A 23,137-nucleotide genomic window follows, 5' to 3' on the forward strand; every position below is an offset into this window, starting at 1 on the left:
TTCAGAGTTTACTGTCTTCATATCTGGGGGCCCTGTGTGAGCCTTAGCGTTGCCTCCCCCAAGTGACCAGCTGGCTGCCTCTGTGATCTGCCCTCACTGCCCGCAGGCCAGGGTTTCTGTTTTGTCTTGGGAACGAAAGCACTGATCAAACCAATGAGTGAAGCAGATCACGAGAGAAAGAAAAATCTCGTGACTGGATTTTTCCCCTTTCCTGGAGTGAGGGGAGGAAGGGGAAAAGGGGAACTGTGCTTAAAAAAACGGAAACTCACAATAATATTCTCCCATTGTTCTATTTGTTAATCTACAAGCTTATAGCTGCCATGAGAACAAACTATGTCTTGATGTACAAATTAATTACTACATTAGAAAGTTTTACTTTTTAAAACTTTATTGATTTATCACCTGATTAAAGCATGGGATATTTTAACAGTATTATACATAATATTTTTACATAGAAAACTTTACATAGCATTTCATGTTATATAATTCTGCTTATTCTTTCAAAAATGTATACATCCATTGGGCAAGGAATGCTTTTCATTAAATTACCAATATTAAATGCACTTAATCATCGTCTATAGATTAAACAAAAGTAGCTATTAACGTTTAGGCATTTTAGGAGGTAAAACATACATTTTGCACATAAAGAAATATTTGATGCAAATATGCAGATAAAATTTTTTAAAAATTAGAACACTGAAGAAAACTACACCTTTGATGAGTGTCTTTTTTGGAAAGCAAGGATTTCCAGATATATTCATTCTTTTAAATACTGAGCTTTGGTTTCTTTGTTTCCCAAACTACAAAGCTGCTGACAGCAAAACTCCAGGATGTGGGTTTCAGGTATGTCAACTGTAACACAAATACAGGAAGAGAATCCAGAAAATGCAGTATTGAGAATCCAGCATCTGTTTAAACCGATATCCGCTTGTATCGTAACAACAAACATTTGAACACGATGGCCATACTTGTGTCCGTCAACAGGTTCCTTTAATAACTATTAAAGGCTACTAAATGTATAGCCATAATCACAAAAGAACAACAAAAAACCTCAGGGTTTTTTTCCTTTGCTTTTTGTACAAAAGTCACCTGTCAGAGGAAAATGTGTTTCCAGATGTTATTATACAGTTTCCACAGCATATGTTCTTTGGTTGTATGCGAGGAGTATCAGGGAAAAAGTGTGTTTGCGTCTAAAGATGCATATTTGAAATAACATTTCCCATCTGTTTGTTGTTAAGATACCAAAGCTGGTGATTTCCATAAAGGACAATGAAGAAAAACGAAATTGCTCAAAGCAGCAGTATTGTAACAAACTCTCTAGAGACCCAGCACATATAATCAACACTTAAAGCATTCTGAGAAAGAAATAAGGCCTTGGAAATGCTTCCCTCTTCTCCCTTTACTTTGTTAATAATAGGTGGGGTCCTGGTGCGGTACTGCCAAGTCACACACACCCTTGTCACTAGTGTTTGAGGGGCACGAGCCACGTGTATCAGGAGATAGAACAGATTTACTCACAAAGCAGATTCAGGCTGAATGGCTTATTACTGGAGGTAAGGGACTGCTTCTGCAGGTCACAGTCTGCAGATGAGAAAAATCACCCCAAATGGTTTTACATCCAGTTTTTAAAAGTCCATGCTGGTACAATTCAAATGCCTCATTCAGAAAATTGAATCATTTAAAAGACAAAGTTAAAAAGAAATGAAAACCTGAATGTTTCAGCATGTAACAAAAGGCGCTACACCATTTCTTAGTCTGCAAAAGGAGACAAAAATTAAAGAGAAGGCAGGAATATACTGGAAAAGTCCTGCAGTCACCTTTGATGAAGAAAACGTCACGTGACAACCTCAGAAGGAAAGGAAAAGTCTCAGTCAGGGATGCAGCTGTACAGAAAATGTAACAAACACGTGTGTTCCCCATTTACACCTTTAGTACAAATGTCGATGGGGATGACTGACCTGCTGAGGGTGTGACGAACCACAGTACCAGGGAGTAAGTCTTAGAACGCAGCCTCCGTGATGCAGTGTCAAGGTGTAGGATCCAAGACAAGTCAGTCAAGTGTTCTAACATTTTCCATTCACAGTAAAACACTCTCCCGCGGTCCCTTCCTGCTAAGTTACATAGCTCCCCCTAAATGTACGTAAATAACGTAGAAACATAAACTTGTTTTTTTCTTTGGTAAAGAAATGAAAACACTTTTGGGGAAAGAAAAGTAGACAGCGTACTGCCGGCCCAAACCAAACATTTCTCAAGGCCATTAAAAACAAAAAATTTTAAGAAATTGGTTTCTTGGTAAACAAAAGCACCAGAACTCCTTCTCTATTAAAAAAAAAAATTTGATTTTATAGATAGGTTCCCAACTTACTAACTTCTAAGGCACCAGAGTTGACAACAATACAATCCAATTTACGGGACTAAAGGGCGTAGGTAGAAGTCTGAATGTTTTAACAACTCTGTGTAACACTTTTGCTAATGCTGAATGCTGCTCTAGGTGAGCAGAGGATGAGGGCAGAGAATGAAGAGTGTGTTCTTTCTCTCGGACTCAGGATAAATTAACTTCCAAATATAGTGCTCGCAGGCTCCGGGCCACATTGTATACCGCCCACTTTTGCAGAAGGTGCATCAGTATTCAGTTCTGCAGCTAAAAATATTGCACCATCATTAACATAAAAAGGGCCTCAGAATCTAACCTTCCAAAGAATTCAGCTCCTCGGCTCAGATTAACAGAAGCACTGGGCACATGTCACCGACTGCCAAGGTCACAGACCAGCTGTGCTGGCCCCACAACCGCAAAGGCCTGCTCTAGTCTGATGCACCACAGGTGCCTGCGGACGTTCGCAGAGCGACCCTTCTCACGCACAGCCCCCAACCCTCTCTCTCGAGGGCCCTTGGGTGGGGCAGGTGCAGAGCAGGGATACTAACAATTGGTACCCTCACTATTCTGAGGTAAAAGTAAAAAGTTTACTCAAATATAAATTAACTCCATTAAATTACTACTTCCTTTTTGTTACTACTTTCATATATTAGATTTTGGGGTGTGAGATGGACAATGTATTCTAGAGATTTTAATTTAATACCCATCCACCACAAATACTTCCAGGAAGGCTAATCATTCTCATTTATTTTTTCACTGTTTCCTGTAGACATTTTCTCCCCAAGTTCCTAAAACAGAGAATCAGGAGGCACTACGTTTTCTTTAACCTTTCAAGCTCTTACTTCTAACTTAATTACTAAACTCTGCCTCAGTCAAATCTTCAATATACTTTTGTAAAATACTTTAAAAATCACTCAGACATGAACAAAACGGGAAAAGAAAAACCCTTTTGTCCCCTACCTTTCCCCAGACGACTCTAACTACAGCAGACTCACCACCGACGAGGACACTCCCACTTCTGTAACGCACTCAGACAACACAAACCCAGCGTAGTCTAGGTGGCACTTGGCCATTACAAGAAATTTTATTAACAGACTCTCTAACAACCACGAACCTACACTGCTGTGTCCAGCGTTTTCTCGGAGCGGCCCCTCCGACGAGACTCACAGGCAGTGGCAGGACTTTCCTGGGAGAGGTCGGCGCGTGCAGCGACGGGTCCCACAGACAGTTCGAGCAGTAAAATGGAATGACAGAGATGAAATGGACTCCCCACCTACGGCGTCAGCTGGGTATGCAGCCATTTAACAAACCCCACGCCTCAGTCAGGGGCTCTACTGGGACCAGCGTAGAGTCACCTTTATATCCAGACCATTCCGGGCTCCAAGACGCTGACTCTTGTTTCTATGACCTGCCCCTTCAGGAGACGTGCCAGGCAGAGGTGGCATGGTGGACGTTCTGCAGAGAAGCAGCAGGGGCCCACAGGGGTCAGGGCTACCATGTTGGTGACAGGGTCCCTGGTACCTGTGATGGCTCTTCTGGAATCCATATCTTAAACACAACACCTATCCGTAGGAAGAACTTCCGCAGAACAGCTCGAAGCTCAGGAATCAGGTCAAACTGCATAATTTCACACAAATAGGGGTAGTACTTTGAAGCATGTGCTTTAAACTTGAGAGGGGAGAGAAAGATAGAAAGTTAGACATCAAACTATTTTTGGCAATATTTTTTCAAAAGTATTCACCTCACTCTAGAACTTCTTGCAACATTGGTGTTTTTTCTTGCTTTTTGCTATTATAAAGTTTGTGCAAAAAATTTGCCAATTAAAATTTCACTATATTTCACTGCAAACACAAATTATCTGGGGATAGCCTTGACACCAAAGTCAACTTTAATTTTAGTAAAGCCAAGTTCCCAGGTCTAAACAAGTTCCCAGTGTTGCCCGCTCTCAGCCCTCCTCCAACACAGCCATACCGAACACTACCACGGCTGTTTAAGAGCACGGGGCGTGGGCTCAACGTCAGCCTTCCTCGGTTCTTTGAGAGAAAAGGCCCCAAGAACTCAGGACACCCGCTGCTGGTAATGAACTAACTTCCCTCCAGTGCCTCTGGGATGGTGCTAGGTATGGAGCCACCCTTGGAAGGATTAAGAAAGTAGTTCCCTCCAATGCTGAGAAAAAGCCAGCCCAAACCTTGTCCTAGTGGAGACAGGAGTTTGTTTATACCTTTTCATCGTTTATTTTGAGGGTTTTTGTGAGAAGTAACAGCAGAAGACTGGTCCAGGCCTCCCGATGGCTCTCAGAGTTCACCGTGATGAAATAAGCAAGAGCTTCACTGCACACACTGGAGGAATCAGAGGGGCACAGGGAACGAGAGATCAACACCTCACATCCTACTGGCGTGGGGAACACTTTATTCTCACAATGCAGATTTACTGGGCACCCGCTCTGGCTGTGCCATTTTGAGCAAATTGCTAAGCCTCGGTTTCCTCAGCTGTAAAATGGGGATAAATAACTACCGAACTCAAGGGGCTGTTGTAAAGATTAAATGAACTAAATATGTTAAAGGGCAGCTAAGCTCAGACCTGGCACATAGCCAAGCTCAATCAGTGTTTGCAGCATAAAAAGTACAGGGCTTATTATCCATAGTTAGTTACATCCTACCTTTCTCTCCTTGTATTACATACAATTGCCAACTGTTTTATTTATTATTATTATTATTTTAAAAAGGTTTTATTTATTTTTGGAGAGAATGAAAAGGAGAAAGAGAGGGAGAGAAACACTGATCGGCTGCCTCCCACAGGCTCCCAACAACCTGGCCCCACAACCCAGACTTGGGTCCCAACCGGAATCAAACTGGCAACCCTCTGGTGTGCAGGCCCGTGCTCAATCCATTGAGCCACACCAGCCAGGGCAAGAAAACCTTAATTTTATTAGCTTTTAAAAAATTTTATTTGTTTTTAAGTATATTTTATTATGCTATTACAGTTTTCCCAATTTCTCCTCCTTTAGCCCACCTCTGCCCTGCACCCCCCAACCCTCCAGCATTCTCCCCTTAGTTCATGTCCATGGGTTGTACATATAAGTTCTTTGAGTTCTGTTTCCTATACCATTTTTGATCTCTCCCTGTCTATTTTATGCCTACCAATTATGCTTCTTCTTCCCTGTACCTTTCCCCCCTATTCCTCCCTTCCCCCTCCCCACTGAAATCTCTCCATGTGATCTCCATTTCTCTGATTCTGTTCCTGTTCTGGTTGTTTGCTTAATTTTTGTTTTCATTGTTTGTCTTTTGTTTTAGGTTCATCTGTTGATAGTTGTGAGTTTGTTGTTATTTTACTGTTCATAATCTTGATCTTCTTTTTCTTAGATAAATCCCTTTAACATTTCATATAATAAGGCTTGGTGATGATGAACTCCTTTAACTTGACCTTATCTGGGAAGCACTTTATCTGCCCTTCCATTCTAAATGAGAGCTTTGCTGGTTTTTAATGTCTGCATGATAGTATTCTATCATAGGTTATACTGTAAATTAACTTGACAGTTAAGCTGTTTTAAGTTTTTTTTTTCCTTATAATTAAGTTGGCAATTAATATTATGTGTGGGAGTCCTGGTTCCTATTTTTAAGACATTTTCTTAAATAGATTCCGTAACAGCGGAATTACTGACTCAAAGACACCAAACATTTCTAGATTCCTGGCATATAATGCCACCTGATTTCCAGAAAGATCCTGACAGTACACTCCCCACCAGCAGTGCTGCAGAGCGAGTCTTATCACGCGGGTACATGGGAGCAGCAGTGTGCGTTACTGTTTCTACATCTGAAAGGTGCAGATGGGGGCTCAGACACAGCATCTTTCTCAGCTGCCCAAGAAGCTGGGTGGCACAAATCTACTTTTCTGTCTGGGGATCTCTCAATGGCATCTCACTGTCTCCTCATAATCACAGTAAGTGCATCCTGGCATCCATATGACTCTACTACAGTCCTCTGGGAAAGGAAAAAAGATGGGATGTTAGGGCTGACAGTGCTTGAAAGAGAACCTAGCAAGGCCTTCACTCCAAGCCTGTTGACTCTGAGTTCAGAGCACTTTCCACTGCTCATGTTTCTGTACCTTAAGAGATTTACAAATTAAAGAAACGAAGCTCTGCTGTGTTAAGGGCATTAAGAAATGTGAAATGGAAAAGTCACCAAAGGACTTGGCTGGGTATATCAGTTGGTTACAGCATCATCCTGATACGCCAAGGATGCGGGTTTGGTCTCCAGTCAGGGCAGGTACAAGAAGCAACCAACGGGTGACTAAGTAAAGTAAGTGGAACAAAAAAGTGCTGTTTCTCTCTCTCTCAACTAAAAAAATAAAATCACATATTTTAATGAAATTAAGCACTGAGTTGTATTTTATTAAATCTTGTAATTAAATCAGGAAAAAAACCTTTAAAAAATAGAAAAAGAGAAGTCACCAAAGAGAAGGGAAAACACAAAGGAAAGCAGTCTGAGAGGACATCAGCGCGTAGGAACTTTACTCCTGCCCTTTCCAATTCACAGTACTGCAGTGACGTGATACAGACGAGAAACTTAATTGGAAACCAGTTTTCTTACTTTAAGAGTCGCTGCTGTATTTCTTCCCAGGAATCCCTACGGTTCTCATCGACATACATTCGAAACAGGATCCTCAGACAACAGGCCAGGCTGCTGGTTTCTTGTTTTAGAAGATTGGGCTTAGACTTGCCCTTAAAACCTGGAGATCGGAGAGTCACTGAAATTATGTACACTTCTAGGCTGATGCTGAAAAATCGTCTGGGAACCTAAACTAGTTACTTAAAAAAAATTCTTGAATAGCTCACATTTTCATACAGCTCACCTGTGACAGCCGGCGAAGGCAGCCGGACGGCTCGTCCTGGGCGAGAGACACACCTCACCCCCACTGCCCCGAACTCATCTCCCCGGAGCCTCTGCCTGCTGGCTGCTGGGGCCATTTGTTCCAGCTTGACAAGTGTAATAGTTCTTAAGAGTTCTAGCTTGTCCCAAGATTTTCCCCACGAAGCACACATATGAACACACTTTCTGACAGCACTGCCAAGCACACACAGAGCTGTGCACACCACTCTCACAGGCGGGACCTTATTACAGCCAAAGACACGGCACGTCTAGACATTTTAAAGTCACAGAGGAAAAGGAGATTTCAAAATTCTAGGGTCAAATAGGCATTTGGGGATAGTGACAATACAAAAAATATATAAAGTATCACTTTTGTGTAAAAGCTCAAAAACTAAGCCTCCCACCCTTACCCGAGGATTCGTGTATTTTAGGAGGTGGAAAAGAGAGAGAATCCCTAAAAGCTTCAGAAAAATGTACGAATGCTTTCTGTTTCTCCTAGACTACCACACTTACTGTAGCATCACATTTAACTACATAATTTTAATATAATGTAATATTTTTGACTTGCTACGTCAATTCAGTTCTCTAACTTTCAATTTGTTTTCCCATCAAAAACTTACCGAGCATCCCTCTGTGCCAGGCAATGTGCCTGGTGGTGGGATAAAATCTATCCAGCATTTCCTTTCTTTCTCCCTCAAGCATGAAAATACCTGGCAGGTTATTCCAGCTACAGTTACAGCATCAGGACTCTCCCAAAGGCTTTAAGGTTTTAGGATGATGACCTCTGTGGCCACTGTCCGGTCTGCTGTATGTCCTCACCTGCTCGCCACAGGACCGTCCGCTGCTCGTAATTGGAATTGAAGGCTTTTGAGAATGAGTGGGACTCCTGCAAGCAGTCCAACAGCTTGAAGAGGTGCTGGGAAGACATGCACTTATACATGCCCCGATCCTCCGTCTCTATGTGGATGTCCGTATCCAGTGTGTCTTGCTAGAGCAGGGAGGACAGAGAGCTAAGTAAAGGAGATGGAGGGATTCCGGACATTGTGATAGCAGACAAAGGCAGTCATAACTCTCCAGAACTCATCCTCTGTGTAAAACAGACTTCATTCCTCAGTGCTCGGAACTAGTTCCCATTTAGGCTCTGCTCTTTGGCTGGGGAGAGAGCATACTGAGCACGTGCGTGATGCTGGGCTTTGCTGGCCAAAGTCTCAGTTTCGTCAGTACTGCCTTCACAGCATGAGCAGAAGCGCATTTCTCCAACTGTTTCACTACGGGATTGCATTGTCCTCTTTATTTTATAAAGAAGTTGGAAAATGATGAAATCAAACAGTAATATTGTGATAGAAGGTTTAAGTCTCGAAACATACTCATTGAAAGATGGAAATTATTAAGCAAAGTCCAACCGGACTCTTGAGCTTCATCAGGTGACCAATGAGTTTAAGTTCAACAACTGTGTTTTCAAATATGAAGGAAAAAAACTCATACAGGTATGAAATGCTAGAATTTTTTATTGTACATCTTGCCTAACTGTGGGATCTAATCAGGGACTTTATATTTCTTGAGCCCCCGAGGAATGGGCCCCACTCTCCTAAGCCAGAGTTTCGAAAGGACAAAAGAGCCAGAGTTTGCAAAACTCTCCAAATTGATTTACAGAGTCAACATAATCCTTATCAAAGTCCCAGCTGACTTCTTTGCAGAAACTGACAGGCTGATCTTAATATTCATATGCAAATGCAAGTGACAACAGAGCAACAAAATATTTTGGAAAAAAAAAAGAGCATTTGAGATCTTGCTTCCTGGCAACGTCGTCAGTTTGACTCAAGTAAACTCCTACAAAATTTCTTTTTAAAAAGCACCACAAAGTTGGAAGACTCCTATTTCCCAATTTCAGAAATTAATAAAAAAGCTGCGGTAATAAACACAGCGTGGTCACTGGCATAAAGACAGACATACAGATCCACGAAACAGAGCTGAGAGTACAGAAATCGACCCTTGTATTCACAGTCAAGTAATTTCCGACACTGGTGCCAGAGTAATTCCCTGGGGAAGAACAGTCTTTACAACAGAGGGTGCCAGGACAGCTGCATGTCCATGTGCAAAAAAATAATGGTAAACCGCATAACTACCATTAGATAGAAAAAATTAAGTCAAAAATGGATCAAAGACCTAAATATAAGATCTAAAATGATAAAACTCTTAAGAAAAAACACAGACCTAAATCTGTGTGACCTGAATTAGGCAATGCTTTATTAGATCTAACACTAAAAGTGTAAGTGCCTAAAGAAAAATAGTAAGTTGAACTTTTTAACTAAAATTAAAAACTTTTGTGCTTCAAAGGACACCATCAAGAAACTGAAAAGAAAATGCACTGAATGGGAGAAAACAGTTGCAAACATATGTCTGATAAGAGCCTAGTATCCAGAATATATAAAAACTCTTACAATTCAGTTCAGCAATAAAAAGATAGATAACTCAATTTGAAAGTGGGCAAAGGATTTGGACAAACCTTTCTCTAAAGATACAGAAATGGCCAAGAAGAAGCACAGAAGATACTCAGTATCATCAGTCATTAGGGAAACAAAAATCAAAACCACAATGATACCATTTCACACACCTGCTGGCGTGACGGTAATAATTTTTTAAAAAGATGGTAACCACCATTAGTAAGGATGTGAAGAAAATGGAATTTCATACACTGCTGACGGGAATGTAAAACAGTGCAGCTGCTTTGGAAACAGTCCACCTATTCCTCAAAAAGGTAAACTTAGAGTTACCATATGATCCAGCAGTGCCACTCCTAGATACGTGCCCGGGAGAATTAAAAACGTATGTCCACACGAAAACTTACATACGAACGTGCACAGCAGGATTATTCGCAATAGCCAGACAATGCAAACAACCCAAATGTCCATCAGCTGATGAATGGATAAACACAAAAGGTGGCATAGCCATACAGTGGAATATTATTCAGTCATGTATAAAAATGATGAAGTACTTACACAGGCCACAATACGGATGAAACCAGAAAATATATGCTAAGTTAAAGAAGCCAGACATCAAAGCTTACTTATTATATGATTCTGTTAATATGAAATATCCAGATAAGGGAAATATTGTACATAGAGACAGAAAGCAGATTTGATGAGCTGTTGCTAAGGCCTGGAGCCAGAAGGGAATGGGAAGTGACAGTTAATGGTTAGGGCGTTCCCTTTTGCAGTGACAGAAAGTATTCTGTAATTAGACAGCTGTGATGTTTGCATAACTTTATGAATATACTAAAAGCACCAAATTGTACCCTTAAAAAACAATAAAAAAAATTTAAAAAGCCTGTGGGCTGGATCTAGCCCACAGATGTGTTTTGTTCATCAGTAACTACAGCACTTAAAAAGGTGATTTCCTATTTGAAAAAAAAGCTTGATTCTGGTTCCTCTTGAAAACCGGAAGGCCATTACAACTTAACACCCCTCGCCTCCAAAGCTGGAGGCGCCTCGGCTCTGACTGGTCTGGAGCTCTCTCCCAGCCTGCCCCATGCACTCATAGGACCTGCTAGCCCCTAAGGCACTTCCATTTGTATCCCAAGGTATAAGGTTATTGTCCATTTTTTCGACACTTATTCTCTATTTCCAGGAATACCATGTATATAGATTATATATACAAAACAAAAAGTGAACTTTCTCAAGGAAAAACTAGTATTGTCATCCACATATATTCCCCTCTCAGTTACTTATGGTTAAATTATACACCAAGTGTGAGGAATAGTCCCCATGATTAATAACATTCAAGGTAGGCAGTGGCATCTGAACAGTGGTATGCTGGTCATTGATTCTCTGGGGAATAATAAAAAAAAGCAGCCCTGATTTTAGTGTTCACTGATTTCTGTGGTATAAATACTTCCATCACGGCCAATTTCAAACTACCAACACGCTGGGGAACATGGGCTGGGGAAGAGACGGGCCTGACGGGCTCTCGCGGGCCGGCACAAGCTGGCTCCAGAACACCACTGCATCTGTGCCACCTCCCCACCAACAAGGGGGCCCTCCTCGAGGCCTGCTCTTATTACCTGGGCAGCAACCATGTGCTCTGCATCTTCCTTTTTGCTTGTTGCCGGGTAGAACACGATATTGTCAATGGTCTGTATCAATTCCAACTGGACCACACACTTGATGAGGAGGCTGGCAAACAGTTTCTGATCTATATTAGATGATAAAGATTAACCCTAATAATGATTCAGCCAGTTTTGGATAAATATTCTCTGGGCTCCTACTATGTACAGTCATGGTTCTTGATGCTGTGGCCTAACAATGAATAAGCTGAACGAAAATGAATAAGCTCCCCTGGCAGAGACAGACAATACGTAAGATATTTAATTGTACAATGGAGGATGTCAGGTGATGAGGGTGTGGGGTGGGGTGGGGATAAAGGCTGGGTGGGATGAGGTAGGGATGGCATCAGGGTGGGGTTGCGTGTTGAAACAATCTGGTCGGGAAAGCTTTCTCTGCAAGCGTGGTATCTGAACAAAGGCCTGAAGGAGGAGAGGAGTCAGCTGTGGAGTCTCCGGACAGGCCACTCCTATGGAGCAGCTCGGGACTGTGCCCCTACACCGGCCACTGGTTCCTGCAGTGGCCAGACTCTCCACACAGGTCTGAACCTAGTCTTGAAGGGCAGGGCTCATTTAGTTCTTAGTTCTGGATCGCTTTCTGTCTGCCTTGAAGGCAGGACTGCTTTGGATGTAGAAGGAAAACTTCTGCATCCCCTTCTACGCTTTTTATTGGTTAGCCATCTTTAACTAGTTGACAGTTTTTTATGTAGAATTTTCCCTATTCAAATTATTGGTGTGACTTCTATTGACTAGACTGTGACTAGTTTTGCATCCATCTCTTCTTTCCACCCCCTGGGCTCAGGGGCAGCCCACGGCAGGCACTTCACGGGTGTTGGCTGACTGCACTATAGTAAAAGTAGAGATTTCTTCTTCAACTTATTGTTATAGAAGCAGAATGTGAAAACCAGTAAACGAAGTGTTTAGTGATGGCAGACAAGGAAGATGGGTCATCGTCAAGTTTTTGAAAGTGGCTATGAAATTATATGGTAAGATCTCCAAGCAGAGTTCCCTTTAGTTAAAGAAGAACACAGTGGTGTGGCAAAGTTGTGACTTACACCAATTCGAGTGTGCCATCTTGGGCCAAAGATGGAAACGAGGGGAGAAAACATGTGCTGCAAGAGATTCTGCAAGCTGCTCCGCTCACTGAGTTGGAGCCCAGAGGGGAGGCTGAGATGGGAGACAGGGAGAAAGACCCTGTTCCTTGGAGGGATGGCGGGGTCTCAAGTCCCAGGCGTCTCTCGGAGTTCAGGTGTTGTGCTGCACCGAGAGTGGTTCTGCACTTGCTCCCTACACACAGCCAGCCCTTCAGCTGGAGCTGAGGAGGCAGCAGGGCTCGCGGGCTCATGGACACTGGAGGGAAACCGGGGTGCTGCGGTATGGGGGACAGGGAGTCAGTCTCCAGCATGGTGCCTTTTTAATGGATTTCAAGGGTGGTTAGTTTTTATGTCTTCAGAAGATAAATGAACACACGTGGCTTTGTCTAACGTGCTGCTTCCGAAGTTAATGGCCGTGTTAACGCCCGCAGCCTGGCATGTGCAGAAGAGCGAGGGTCTGTCATAAAGAAAAACTGGGGTAGATGACTTTAAAAAGAGCAGACTCACACCAGAACAGTTAGTCTGATTTCTCAGTCAGCCAAAGTGTGCCTGAATCACAACTCTACTACACACTGTGGGTCATGCCATCAGCTGAAGTCCCAGGCCGCTCAAATGTAAAACAGCACCACCTCAGGGGGCCAACGTTAAGGACTGCAAGAGGTCACACACGTGACAGACATTGCGGAGTGCCTGATTCACAGCAACTGGCAAGCCTATTGTTCTTTTTTCATCCTCCCCAAGGAGATTTTTTTTTCATTGCTTTTAGAGAGATAGAAGGGAGAGAGAGAGAGAGAAACACATTGATGTGAGAGAGGAATATTGATTGGTTGCCTGCCAGGATTGGGATCTACATACCCAGACCCTGCGTCTGAACCAGGGATCATATGTCCTGAGAACAGGGGTCAAACCTGCAACCTAGGTATGTGCCATGTGCCCTAGCTGGGAATCAAACCTGCAACCTTTCAGTTACGGGATAATGCTCCAGCCAACTGAGCCACACCGCCCAGGGCTGTAAACCTATTTTTTTTTTGAAAGATAGTAGTAACACCATAAGCCACATTAAGGCACAAGTTGAAAAAGTAATTTGAAACTAGTATCCAGGAAAGGGATCTCTGAGACATACAGAGCTGCCCCAAATCAATAAAAAAAGAGCAACACTCAATACAAAATGAGCAACGATTATGAACAGATACTTCATAGAAAATAAAGACCTAGTTCTTAAACATCTTAAAAATGGCTCAGTGTCCCTCATAATTAGAAAGCGGCACATTAAAATGACTCCAAATATACCAAACATCTCCTAGGCGTTCCCAAAGGTCAAGTAAATGGGCATGACCCTGATGGGCAGCAAGCTGAAATTATCTGTCAAAGTGGCAGATGCACTTATCTGTTAACTCAGCAATTCTATCACCAGGAATTTATTGCACAGAAAAATTCACAAATGACACGTCTTAGGTGATTCAGGCAATATTGTTTGTAAAAGAAAAAAGTGGGGCTAATATAAATGTCCGTTAGTATGGACCTAATTAAGCAAACAATAGCACATATAAAGCCTGGAATAATATACGATAGTATAGAACGATGTGAAAGGTCTTTAAGTATTGATTTTGATGAGCTCTAAGATATATTAAGTGAAAACATAATGCACAGTATTCTACACCTGCACAAAAAGGAGAAGAGAATTCATATTTTTTATATATATATGCATTTGTGTGGATACGAATATGCATTTCTGGCATGTAAACAAAGGTCTCTGGAGGGGGGCACAAGAAACTGGTGCACTGGCTGCAGACAGGAAGGAACTGGCAGACCCAGGCACGGTGTAGAAGAAAGGCTGACCACGTTTACTCTTCGGTGCCCTCTGGATATCTGAATCATGTGTGTTACCCATCTAAAATCAATACAAACAATAAAAAAAGCAGCCTTACTTGCATATGGTCTACCTTTCCAGCTCTCATCGGTGGGGTTGGAGAGTTGGCTCTGGCCTCTCTCGGAGGCGTTTTTGTCTATGCTGCTTAAAGACTGGAGGTCCAGATCTACGTCCTGTAAGTTAACCAGAGAGAAATACAATGCTCGCTTCTCGTCATCTACAGTGTGACCCCGGGCAGAGCAGTGCCTGCTCTAACGCCAGGGCCCAACTTGGGCTTCTGTGTCTTGCTCGGCTCGCAGTATAACCGCACTGCGTGCTCAATGTGGCACTTCTTAGACGATGCAGAGGAGAGAGCAAATTTCCATTATTTCTTCCCTCCATTAACTTCACATTTTCTTATGCCAACTTAGAGGGCATTTCTCTAACAATGAGCACGACCAATTTTTAACGAGATCAAGTTAAAAAATAAACTGGTGTTAAAGGTAGCTTTTCTTTTAGGTTGACAACAGAAGACAGCGTTCAACAGCTACGTACGATGTCAAAGGGGTACTAGACTTATCGGGGGACTCACTTTTTAAGTCCCATAAATGTCTTACCACTACGCTGTATACCTGAAACTAATGTAACACTGAATGTCAACTGTAATTGAAAAAGTTAAAAAATAAAGTTATCAAATGAAAAAACAAACAAGAAAAAAACACACCAGAAAGTGTTTAAGTAATGGGCTTTATGGTTAAGTTGTTATATCCCAAATGCCTTTTGAAATCTAATGCCCTTTTTGTTATTTGGGAATAGAAGTTAATGTTACAAACACCCATGTAAACCAAAGTATTCAAAAGTGAGACGTGAATTAGAACTTTATGTGGCTTTGCACAAAAACTATTATTTCATAGGTGGAGAGGAAAGTGCTCTTTATTTAGAAGGATAATAAATAAGGATAATTACATTATTCGCAACAGTGAAGTACCAGAAGTGACCCGTCCAACATGGGAGAAGTCACTAAATAAATTAAAATAATGTGCAGCTATTGAAAAGGCTGTTCTCAGAGAATACAACTAGAAATATTTTGTGGTTTTATTAGGTGACTTATTTTCTTAATATTGGGTTGGCCAAAAAGTTTGTTTTTCTCTGTAAGATGGCTCCAGTAGTGCTTAATTGTCTTTAACTTTATTCAAAACAATTTTGTTAGATTGTATTGCGAAAGCTGTCATATCAGCGTGCATTTAAAAAAACTTACTAAAACTGGTGAATTTTTGTATAGCCATTTTAATACTGAAGATGGAAGAAAATACACTATATTTTTGGCATATTATGCTTTATTATGTCAAGAAAGGTAAAAACGCAAAAAAAGATTCATGCAGTGTATGGAGAAGGCGCTGTGACTGATCAGACGTGTCAGAAGTGGTCTGCGAAGTTTCACGCTAGAGATATCTCGCTGGATGATGCTCTGTGGTCAGGTAGACCAGTTGAGGTTGATGGTGATCAAATTGAGGCATTAATTGAGAACAATCAGCATTATACCACGCAGGACATAGGTGACATACTCAGAATATCCAAATCAATCAAGTTATTGGTGAAAATGAAAAATGTGTCTTATATTTTATGGAAAAAACCACATGGAGTTTTGGCCAACCCAATACTTTTCTGTACTTCCTAAAAAAAATGCATCAATAAACATACGTAGTTTTTAGATCTTATAACTTTACTCATTTCCCATCGGGAAAGCATAAAGTCTTTGGGCTCCTTACTTTTCTTGTTACTATAAAATGAGATCAGAGAAAAGAACCAACAGAAAAATCTCACCAAGTGTTTCTCCGATGAATCCTCCTCCGTTCCTGCAGGCCTCCACGTCAGCAAACTTGAGAAAACGCAAGAGAAGGAAGACGGTCACTGTCAGAGGCAACCCAGAGCTTTAAGAGACCCACTGAACACAGAGACAAATAACAATCATCACATTAACACTTACACGTGTGGAATGGTCGTTTTGAAAATATCCATCATACAACTGCATGTTTTATCCCAGACATCAGGACTGAATTTTTCTCCATTGGATATCACTAAATTTTCTAAGCAGTTTGTACCTGATCGAGCCAACTGCTCATTATCTGCAAGATAAAACAGTATCACTAAATTTTAACTGCAGCTTTGATTCCAACCAGACCACTGACGCTCCACACTGTGAGGTGGAGACTGTGCCACTGGGGATCTGTAGGCTAATTAATGAAGCGCTGCCACAGGCACTACTAACATTTTTATGGTTCAAGGAGGCTATAAAGAGGAGAAATTACTTATCACAGCTTTACTGCCAGGGATCGGAAGAAGGCCAACATTTTGCTACCTAATTAACTGGCTTCTTGTATGAGAAACGGTAAAAGGAGATGGAAAATATCTGAACAGTGTTTCTAAAAATTTCGTCACTCAAACTCTACTTTTCCAATTTTTGCCATCTAGGTGTCAACTGTTTCATCATTTACTATTTTAAAACTGAGACGCTTTTGGAAAAACTTAGGTAAGTTAAGCCTTATCCTAATGAGCCGAAACTATCTGTGGCACCCAGGTCTAATGTGCTACCTGGGTGTCTCCCTAACGCACACCAAAGTGAACACCTAAGCACTCAAACCAAATGTCCCCTGATGAAGCTACTGATCTTGACCCCCACAGCACATTTAAACAAAATCTTCACCGAAGGCTGTGTTTTATTACTTTAGAGAGAGGAACGGGGAAAGAGGGAGGGAGGAGAAGGGAATAGGGGGAGAGGGAAAGAGAGGGAGAAAGGTGGGTGGGGAGAGAGAAAGAGACAGACAGACATCGATGTGAGAGAAACATCAACAGGCTGCCTCCCTTACACGCCCCAACCGGGGACTGAACCCGCAACCTAGGTATGCGCCCTGACCGGGGGCCACACTCGCCACCCCTTGGCGCACAGGACAATGCTCCAGCTGAGCCACCCAGCCGGGGCCCACCGTACATCGTGAAAACATTTTATTATAGAAAACTTCAAACACATATAAAAGTTTGAGAGTAATATAACATGCAAAAAGGTACATCTTTTAAAATATATAAAAAACTACAACCCACTGTGAAGAAGTATTTCACAAACTGACTTGGTTGAGAGATTGTTTTCATGTTCTAATTAAATTTTAAAAGTATACATTTTCACCAATTATTTTTTCCCTTTTATTGAGTTTATTGGGGTGGCACCGGTTAGCAAAATTACACAAATCGCAGGTGCACAGCCCCACAGCGCATCACCTGTGCACTGTGTTGCGTGTTCCCCACCCCAACTCACTTTCACCAAGTAAATGATACACTGTGCTCCTTGGCATTATGGCCATGCTTTTACCTATGGAAAAAATTAATCTCTCATGAAGGACTACGTCAAGATAAATGACGCCTGGAAACATAGAATACCTTGTTTTACACACCACTGCAACTGTGCAAATATATCGGAAAGAAGAACTTCATTCAAAGCTTCGTAAAACTGGGTAAATACATCACAAATAGCGTAAAGTGCATGATTGCAAGTTGTTGTCATCCACTCTGATTTCTGGAAGAACAGTAAAAAGATAATGTTTAAAAGCCACTCTCTCCCATACGTCACTGGCAAACCGTTCTAGAAAGCAATTGGCAGTAGGTGTCAATAGTCACAAACGTTCACACCCGCAGATGCAGTCACACTACTTCCAGGGATGAACCCTGAAAAATAACCCAATTGTTGTGGGTGAAGTTATGTTTATCACACTGGTATTTACATACTGTAACCAGAGATAGAAACTAATGTCTAGCAATGTGGCAATTAAATTGAGTACCTCCATATGACAGAATATTAAACAGTTATTCAAAGTGTTACTTCCAAAAAGTTTCGATGATTTGGAAAAAGTGAATATGAGGTTATGCTAAATACTCACACCATACATAAAAACTTTAAATATTAAAAGTGAACAGACGTCGTCCAAAGAAGATACAGAAATGGCCAACACCCACATGACAAGGTACCAACATCACTATCACTACGGAAATGAAACCACAGCCACCATGAGGTGTCTCACAGCTGGTAGAACGGCACTCATCAAAAAGGCGGGAGAGAAGTGCCAGCGAGGGTGTGGAGAAAGGGACACCTGTTGGTGGGACTGTAGACTGGTGCAGCCGCCACAGAAAACCATATAGAAGTTCCTCAAAACATGAAAAAAAATGGAACTACCATATGATCTAATACATTCTACTTCTGGTGTATGTCGGGAAGGAACAGAAACACGACGCGGAGGAACCACCTACCCCCTCACGTTTGGAGCATCGTGGTCTGCAACAGCCAAGACAGACACAGCCTCAGCGCCCACAGCACATGAACAGATAAAGAAAACGGGGCACATACACGGTGGAGTACTATTCGGTCATAAAAAAGAAGTAACATGAATGGCAACATGAATGGACCTTGAGGGCCTTATGCTAAGAAATAAGTCAAAGACAAATACTGACTCTATTACCTCACTATTGCATGGAATCTTTTTTCAAAAGATTTTTATTTATTTATTTTTAGAGAAAGTGGAAAGGAGAAAAAGAGGGAGAGAAACACCAATGTGTGGTTGCCTCTTGCATGCCCCCCTACTGGGGATCTGGCCCGCAACTCAGCCATGTGCCCCGACAGGGAATCGAACCAGGGACCCTTTGGTACGCAGGCCAGTGTGCTCAATCCACTGAGCCACACCAGCCAAGGCACTATTATATGGAATCTTAAAAAAATATATCCAAAAAAACCAAACTCACAGACAGAGAGATCAGATTTATGGTCACCAGAGGTGATGGGTGGGGAGTGGAGGAGTTTAATAAAGGGCCAAAGGTACAGATTTCCCGCTGCGAGATGAGCGAGTGCTGAGGGCGTGACATACGCCGCGACGACTGCAGGTAACAACGCCGCACGGCACATCTGAGAGGCGCCGAGAGATCCTAGCCCTTCTCCTAACAAGAACAAAGCGTGTTCCTTCTTTCTTTCGTATCCATGCGAGATGGTGGATGTTAATGAAGCTGATCGTGGTGGTCTCCTCACAGTACATGTCAAGTCAAGTCATGGTACTGTACGCCTTAAACCTACACAGAGCTGTGTGTCAATTAATCTCAACAAAGCTAAAAGAAAAAATAAAAACGAGGCTATACGGTTACCAAAAGAAATATATAGATTTATATAATCATGAGAAAAGGAAGGACTGCTAAGCATGACCCCAGAAAAGGGAAAACCATAATGAAAAACACTGACAGATTTGGTTAAAAGCTAAAATTTTCCAAAAAGGAGATGAGAAAACAAACTGGGCAAAATCATCTGAAATTTATGTGAGGATATGCTATATTACTTTTATATTAAAAAAACTCACAGATCAACAGGAAAGATGAATAACTCAACAGTTGGGCTAAGGACACAAAAAGACAGTTCACAGAGGAAGAAACACGTGTGATCAATGACATGAGGGAAAACATGCAACCTTGCTAGCAATTTAACGTTTTTAATGTGACAGTTGGGCCTATCAAATTAATGATTAAATAAATTAAACTATGAAGAGCTGGAGGGGGCATGGGGAAGCGGGAACTCCAAGCACTGCCGGCAGAAGTGTGAACAGCTACAAGTGTATTTGGAGGTCAACTTAGAAGTGTGTATCAAAAGCCTCAATAGTGTGCAAGCCTGAAACACGACAGGCCACTTCCAAGCAAGAGAATAAATAAGCAAGAGTGTAGCTGCAAAAACATCCATTTCAGTGCTTTCTGAAGAAAGAAAAATTGGAAACAATTTTCCATGGACTATGGAACATCCACAGACAGGAATGCTTTGCAGTCCCTAAAAATGCTGTAGAAGACAAGATTCAGCTGCAGAAAAACATTCACTCGTTCAGTCGAAGAGCAGTTTACAGTATGTGTGATGGGATTCCATTTCTATAAACAAGGTGTGTGATATGGGCGTGCACGCACACGCACACACACACACACGCTGCATTGGAAGGGGGTGGAAGTGGCTACCTATGGAGGTTTGGAACTGTGCGTGTTTAAATTTTTTCTTTGTTTTTCTGTTTCCTGCTTTGTTTTATAATGAAGAAAAATTTTAATTATTTTAAAATAAGGTTAAAAACTCTATCCATACTATGATGTCAACCCTATTTAATCCATGTAAAAGAGGGAGGGATGTCTGCCAAAACACTAGCTCTAATTTCTGAGTGGTAGAATGATGAATTTTTGTGTATACCTAATATTCCATATTAAGCGTACGTTCCTTTTATACCAGGGGGAGGGAGGGAATGCTGTTACTAAAAGAAGGTAAAAAAATTACTTTCCCATCTTAAAATCTTCAGCAAGAATGCCCTCTCCCCATTCCTCTTCCCCTAGGGGAGAAATAACAACTAGAAGCATCAAACATCCTTTAAAAAAAAAGGCCTAATATTTGCTGACGTCATCTGACTGTAACTTCATAAAAACCTATTTAAAAGCTGGAGAGTCACTCCAGCTTTTACTGACTGTTCCGAAGTTGGTATGAACCAACAGGCGGGTGGACCAGTCAGGTGCCCTGCTGGTCGGGCAGGTATGATGCCTGAGGGCCGTGTGGGCGGAGTCCGGTGATTAATTTCCTCTCACTAGTCCCAGGCGGTGAGCTTTCTTATACCAGTTGGTGATGGTACAAGAGCGCCAGGAAGGGTGTTTGCATTTTAAAAACACACGTTAGGTGGCTCAGTATTTAAGACTTCGTGTGGATGAGGACACAACCCCCAGAGGTAGACACAGGTCAGAGAGGCTTGTCTCCCATCTCACCCAGGGCAGGGCCTCAGTCATCACCTACCTCCGACTGTTGCTCCGGCAGCTTCATATTGTCGAAAATCCTGAACACAATTCTGAACAGGTCCTGCCACCAGTGCTTTTCAAAGGTGTGGCCATAGCTCTTCATGATCTCGAACATGACTGTGAGTCCTCTGGAGAAAACAACACCAGGTGCGGGAGAGGGCATGGGGAGGGGGAAGAGTGCAGCTGGAAGGGGGTGGGGGAGCATGGGGTCAGGTGAGCAGGAGGCCGAGGTTCAGTCAGTGATGGGAGGGGTGCCGCCTGGGGCACGGTTACCTTGTCCGCACATCTAGCTTGCACCTATTGATGATGCAGGAGAGCTCAAACAGGATGGGGAACCAGCCTCGGACCCAGACTCTGTCACCAGGAGCCACGTTCATGTCGTCGCTTGTGTACTCTTGTAGCACCTACGATGAGAGTCACCGCGGATGCAGACTGGCAAGCAAAAGGAAGGAGCTGAAAGGGAACTACACACACAGGAAGGCCCCACATGTCTGTTCAGCAAGGGATGATTCAGTATCTTTGGTCCTTCTAAAATGTTAATACAGTGCTTAAAATAATAGCAGCAGTAGCTACTACGAGTGCGTGCTTGCTATGGGCCAGGAACTGTGAAGGTGCTCTACATGGACTGTCAATTCTCACAACGATTCCAGGAAGCAGGTAGAAATAGTGGTCCCATTCTACAGGTGCACCAACGGAGGCACTAAGAGGTTAAGCAAGCTGCCCAAGGTTATGCAGCTACGAGCTGGCAGTCTTTCCACCGTCTAGATGTAAAGACCTAACCCGCATTTTGACACCTCCGCTCTGTAACCGCTCTTGAAGTGGTACTGTCTGTTATAAAGGAATTTCTTTATCAACTCTGGTTATCTAACATTTGGCGATTTCTCTCTGTGCTTCAGGTAACTCCCCTGCACAATGGGGGTATAACTACCCATCTCACAGGTCTGCTGTGGGGACCGAATAAATCAGCACACAGACAATACCCGCAATGGGCCTGACTGTGGGAAGTGCTCAGCCGGCAGTGGCTCTCATTTTCATCGTATCTTAATGAGCTGTTGTGGGGACCACACACATCACAGGTGTTTAGAGTTCTGTAAAGAATGCTTAAGAGAACTGTGTAGGCCACCAGAGTTCAGTTGTGCTTGTTTCCACTCAAGTTTCTGGTTTTGAGGCTGTCACTTAAATCTCACAGGCCTCTTTAGATAGGTGACACATAACAGAAAAACCTCAAACACTTCCAGGAGGAAACGAAAGGTGCTTTTCCAACGTGGTTGCCCAGGCACGTCACAGTGGCATAATGTCACTTCCTAAAAGGGAGGCTTGTTTTCTTTCAAATAAAAGGTCTAGCTTCTTCAGCTTTGCCAAAATTCAAAGCTAAAATACTATTATCGTCTATAAAACAATTAGTAGGGTACGACATAAAAGTCCAGTTGACTAAAATAACCTCAAGCATACAAAATACGGAAAAGGTGTAACCCCCACAATGGCAGCATTTGAAATGAACACCTAGTTTAGGCAAACACGCACTCTTCCTCGGAGAGTAGCCAGAACGGTCTTTGTCAGCAGTAAGGGCTGCGGCCCCACAACTGCTTTTCCTCACCGCCCACGTGAGCAAGGAAGGAGAAGCGAGCAAGGAAGGAGAAGTGTACCCGAGGCCGCTCGGAGACGTATTTTGCACAGAAGCGGATGAGCCGGATGGCTTCCATGCTGGTGTCAGGGAAAGCGGCGTTGCAGGCGAACTCCGACAGGCACTTCACAGCGTCCTGAAAGGAGTCGATGGCTGCAGGGAAATGGTGCTGGAAAATCGTCGCTGGGGAGACAAAGGAACACATTTAAAAAAAAATAAGGCCAGGATTTAGAAATGGGGATTAGACATATACACACACCCCAGAGGATTTCTTTTGTGCAAGTCTAAGCAAAGCATGTTACTCTTTCTGGAAGATAATGCTTCTTAGCAAATTATTCAGGATTAAGTGCACTGAGTACAGTTTGGGCTAAAGTGTTTCCTGAGCTCAAGCA

The 23,137-nt window shown here is 42.5% G+C and overlaps 1 protein-coding gene across 1 annotated transcript in view; it reads right to left on the reverse strand.

The window, feature by feature from the left end:
• Positions 1-370: 370 nt before the first annotated feature.
• The window catches only part of ARFGEF2 (ARF guanine nucleotide exchange factor 2), an 85,712-nt gene continuing 62,945 nt past the window's right edge, over positions 371-23,137 (reverse strand). The window contains exons 28-39 of the mRNA XM_053927098.2: positions 22,768-22,928; positions 21,395-21,525; positions 21,120-21,249; positions 17,717-17,852; positions 16,272-16,410; positions 16,109-16,163; positions 14,364-14,478; positions 11,303-11,433; positions 8,062-8,230; positions 6,964-7,102; positions 4,596-4,713; positions 371-4,042 (exon numbers count right to left, since the gene is read on the reverse strand). Coding sequence (XP_053783073.1) covers positions 3,866-4,042; positions 4,596-4,713; positions 6,964-7,102; positions 8,062-8,230; positions 11,303-11,433; positions 14,364-14,478; positions 16,109-16,163; positions 16,272-16,410; positions 17,717-17,852; positions 21,120-21,249; positions 21,395-21,525; positions 22,768-22,928 — 1,601 coding nt within the window. The 3' untranslated portion in view covers positions 371-3,865. The remainder of the gene's footprint in view (positions 4,043-4,595; positions 4,714-6,963; positions 7,103-8,061; positions 8,231-11,302; positions 11,434-14,363; positions 14,479-16,108; positions 16,164-16,271; positions 16,411-17,716; positions 17,853-21,119; positions 21,250-21,394; positions 21,526-22,767; positions 22,929-23,137) is intronic.

The sequence above is a fragment of the Desmodus rotundus genome, chromosome 6 (genome assembly GCF_022682495.2).
Source record: "Desmodus rotundus isolate HL8 chromosome 6, HLdesRot8A.1, whole genome shotgun sequence".
NCBI lineage: Eukaryota > Metazoa > Chordata > Mammalia > Chiroptera > Phyllostomidae > Desmodus > Desmodus rotundus.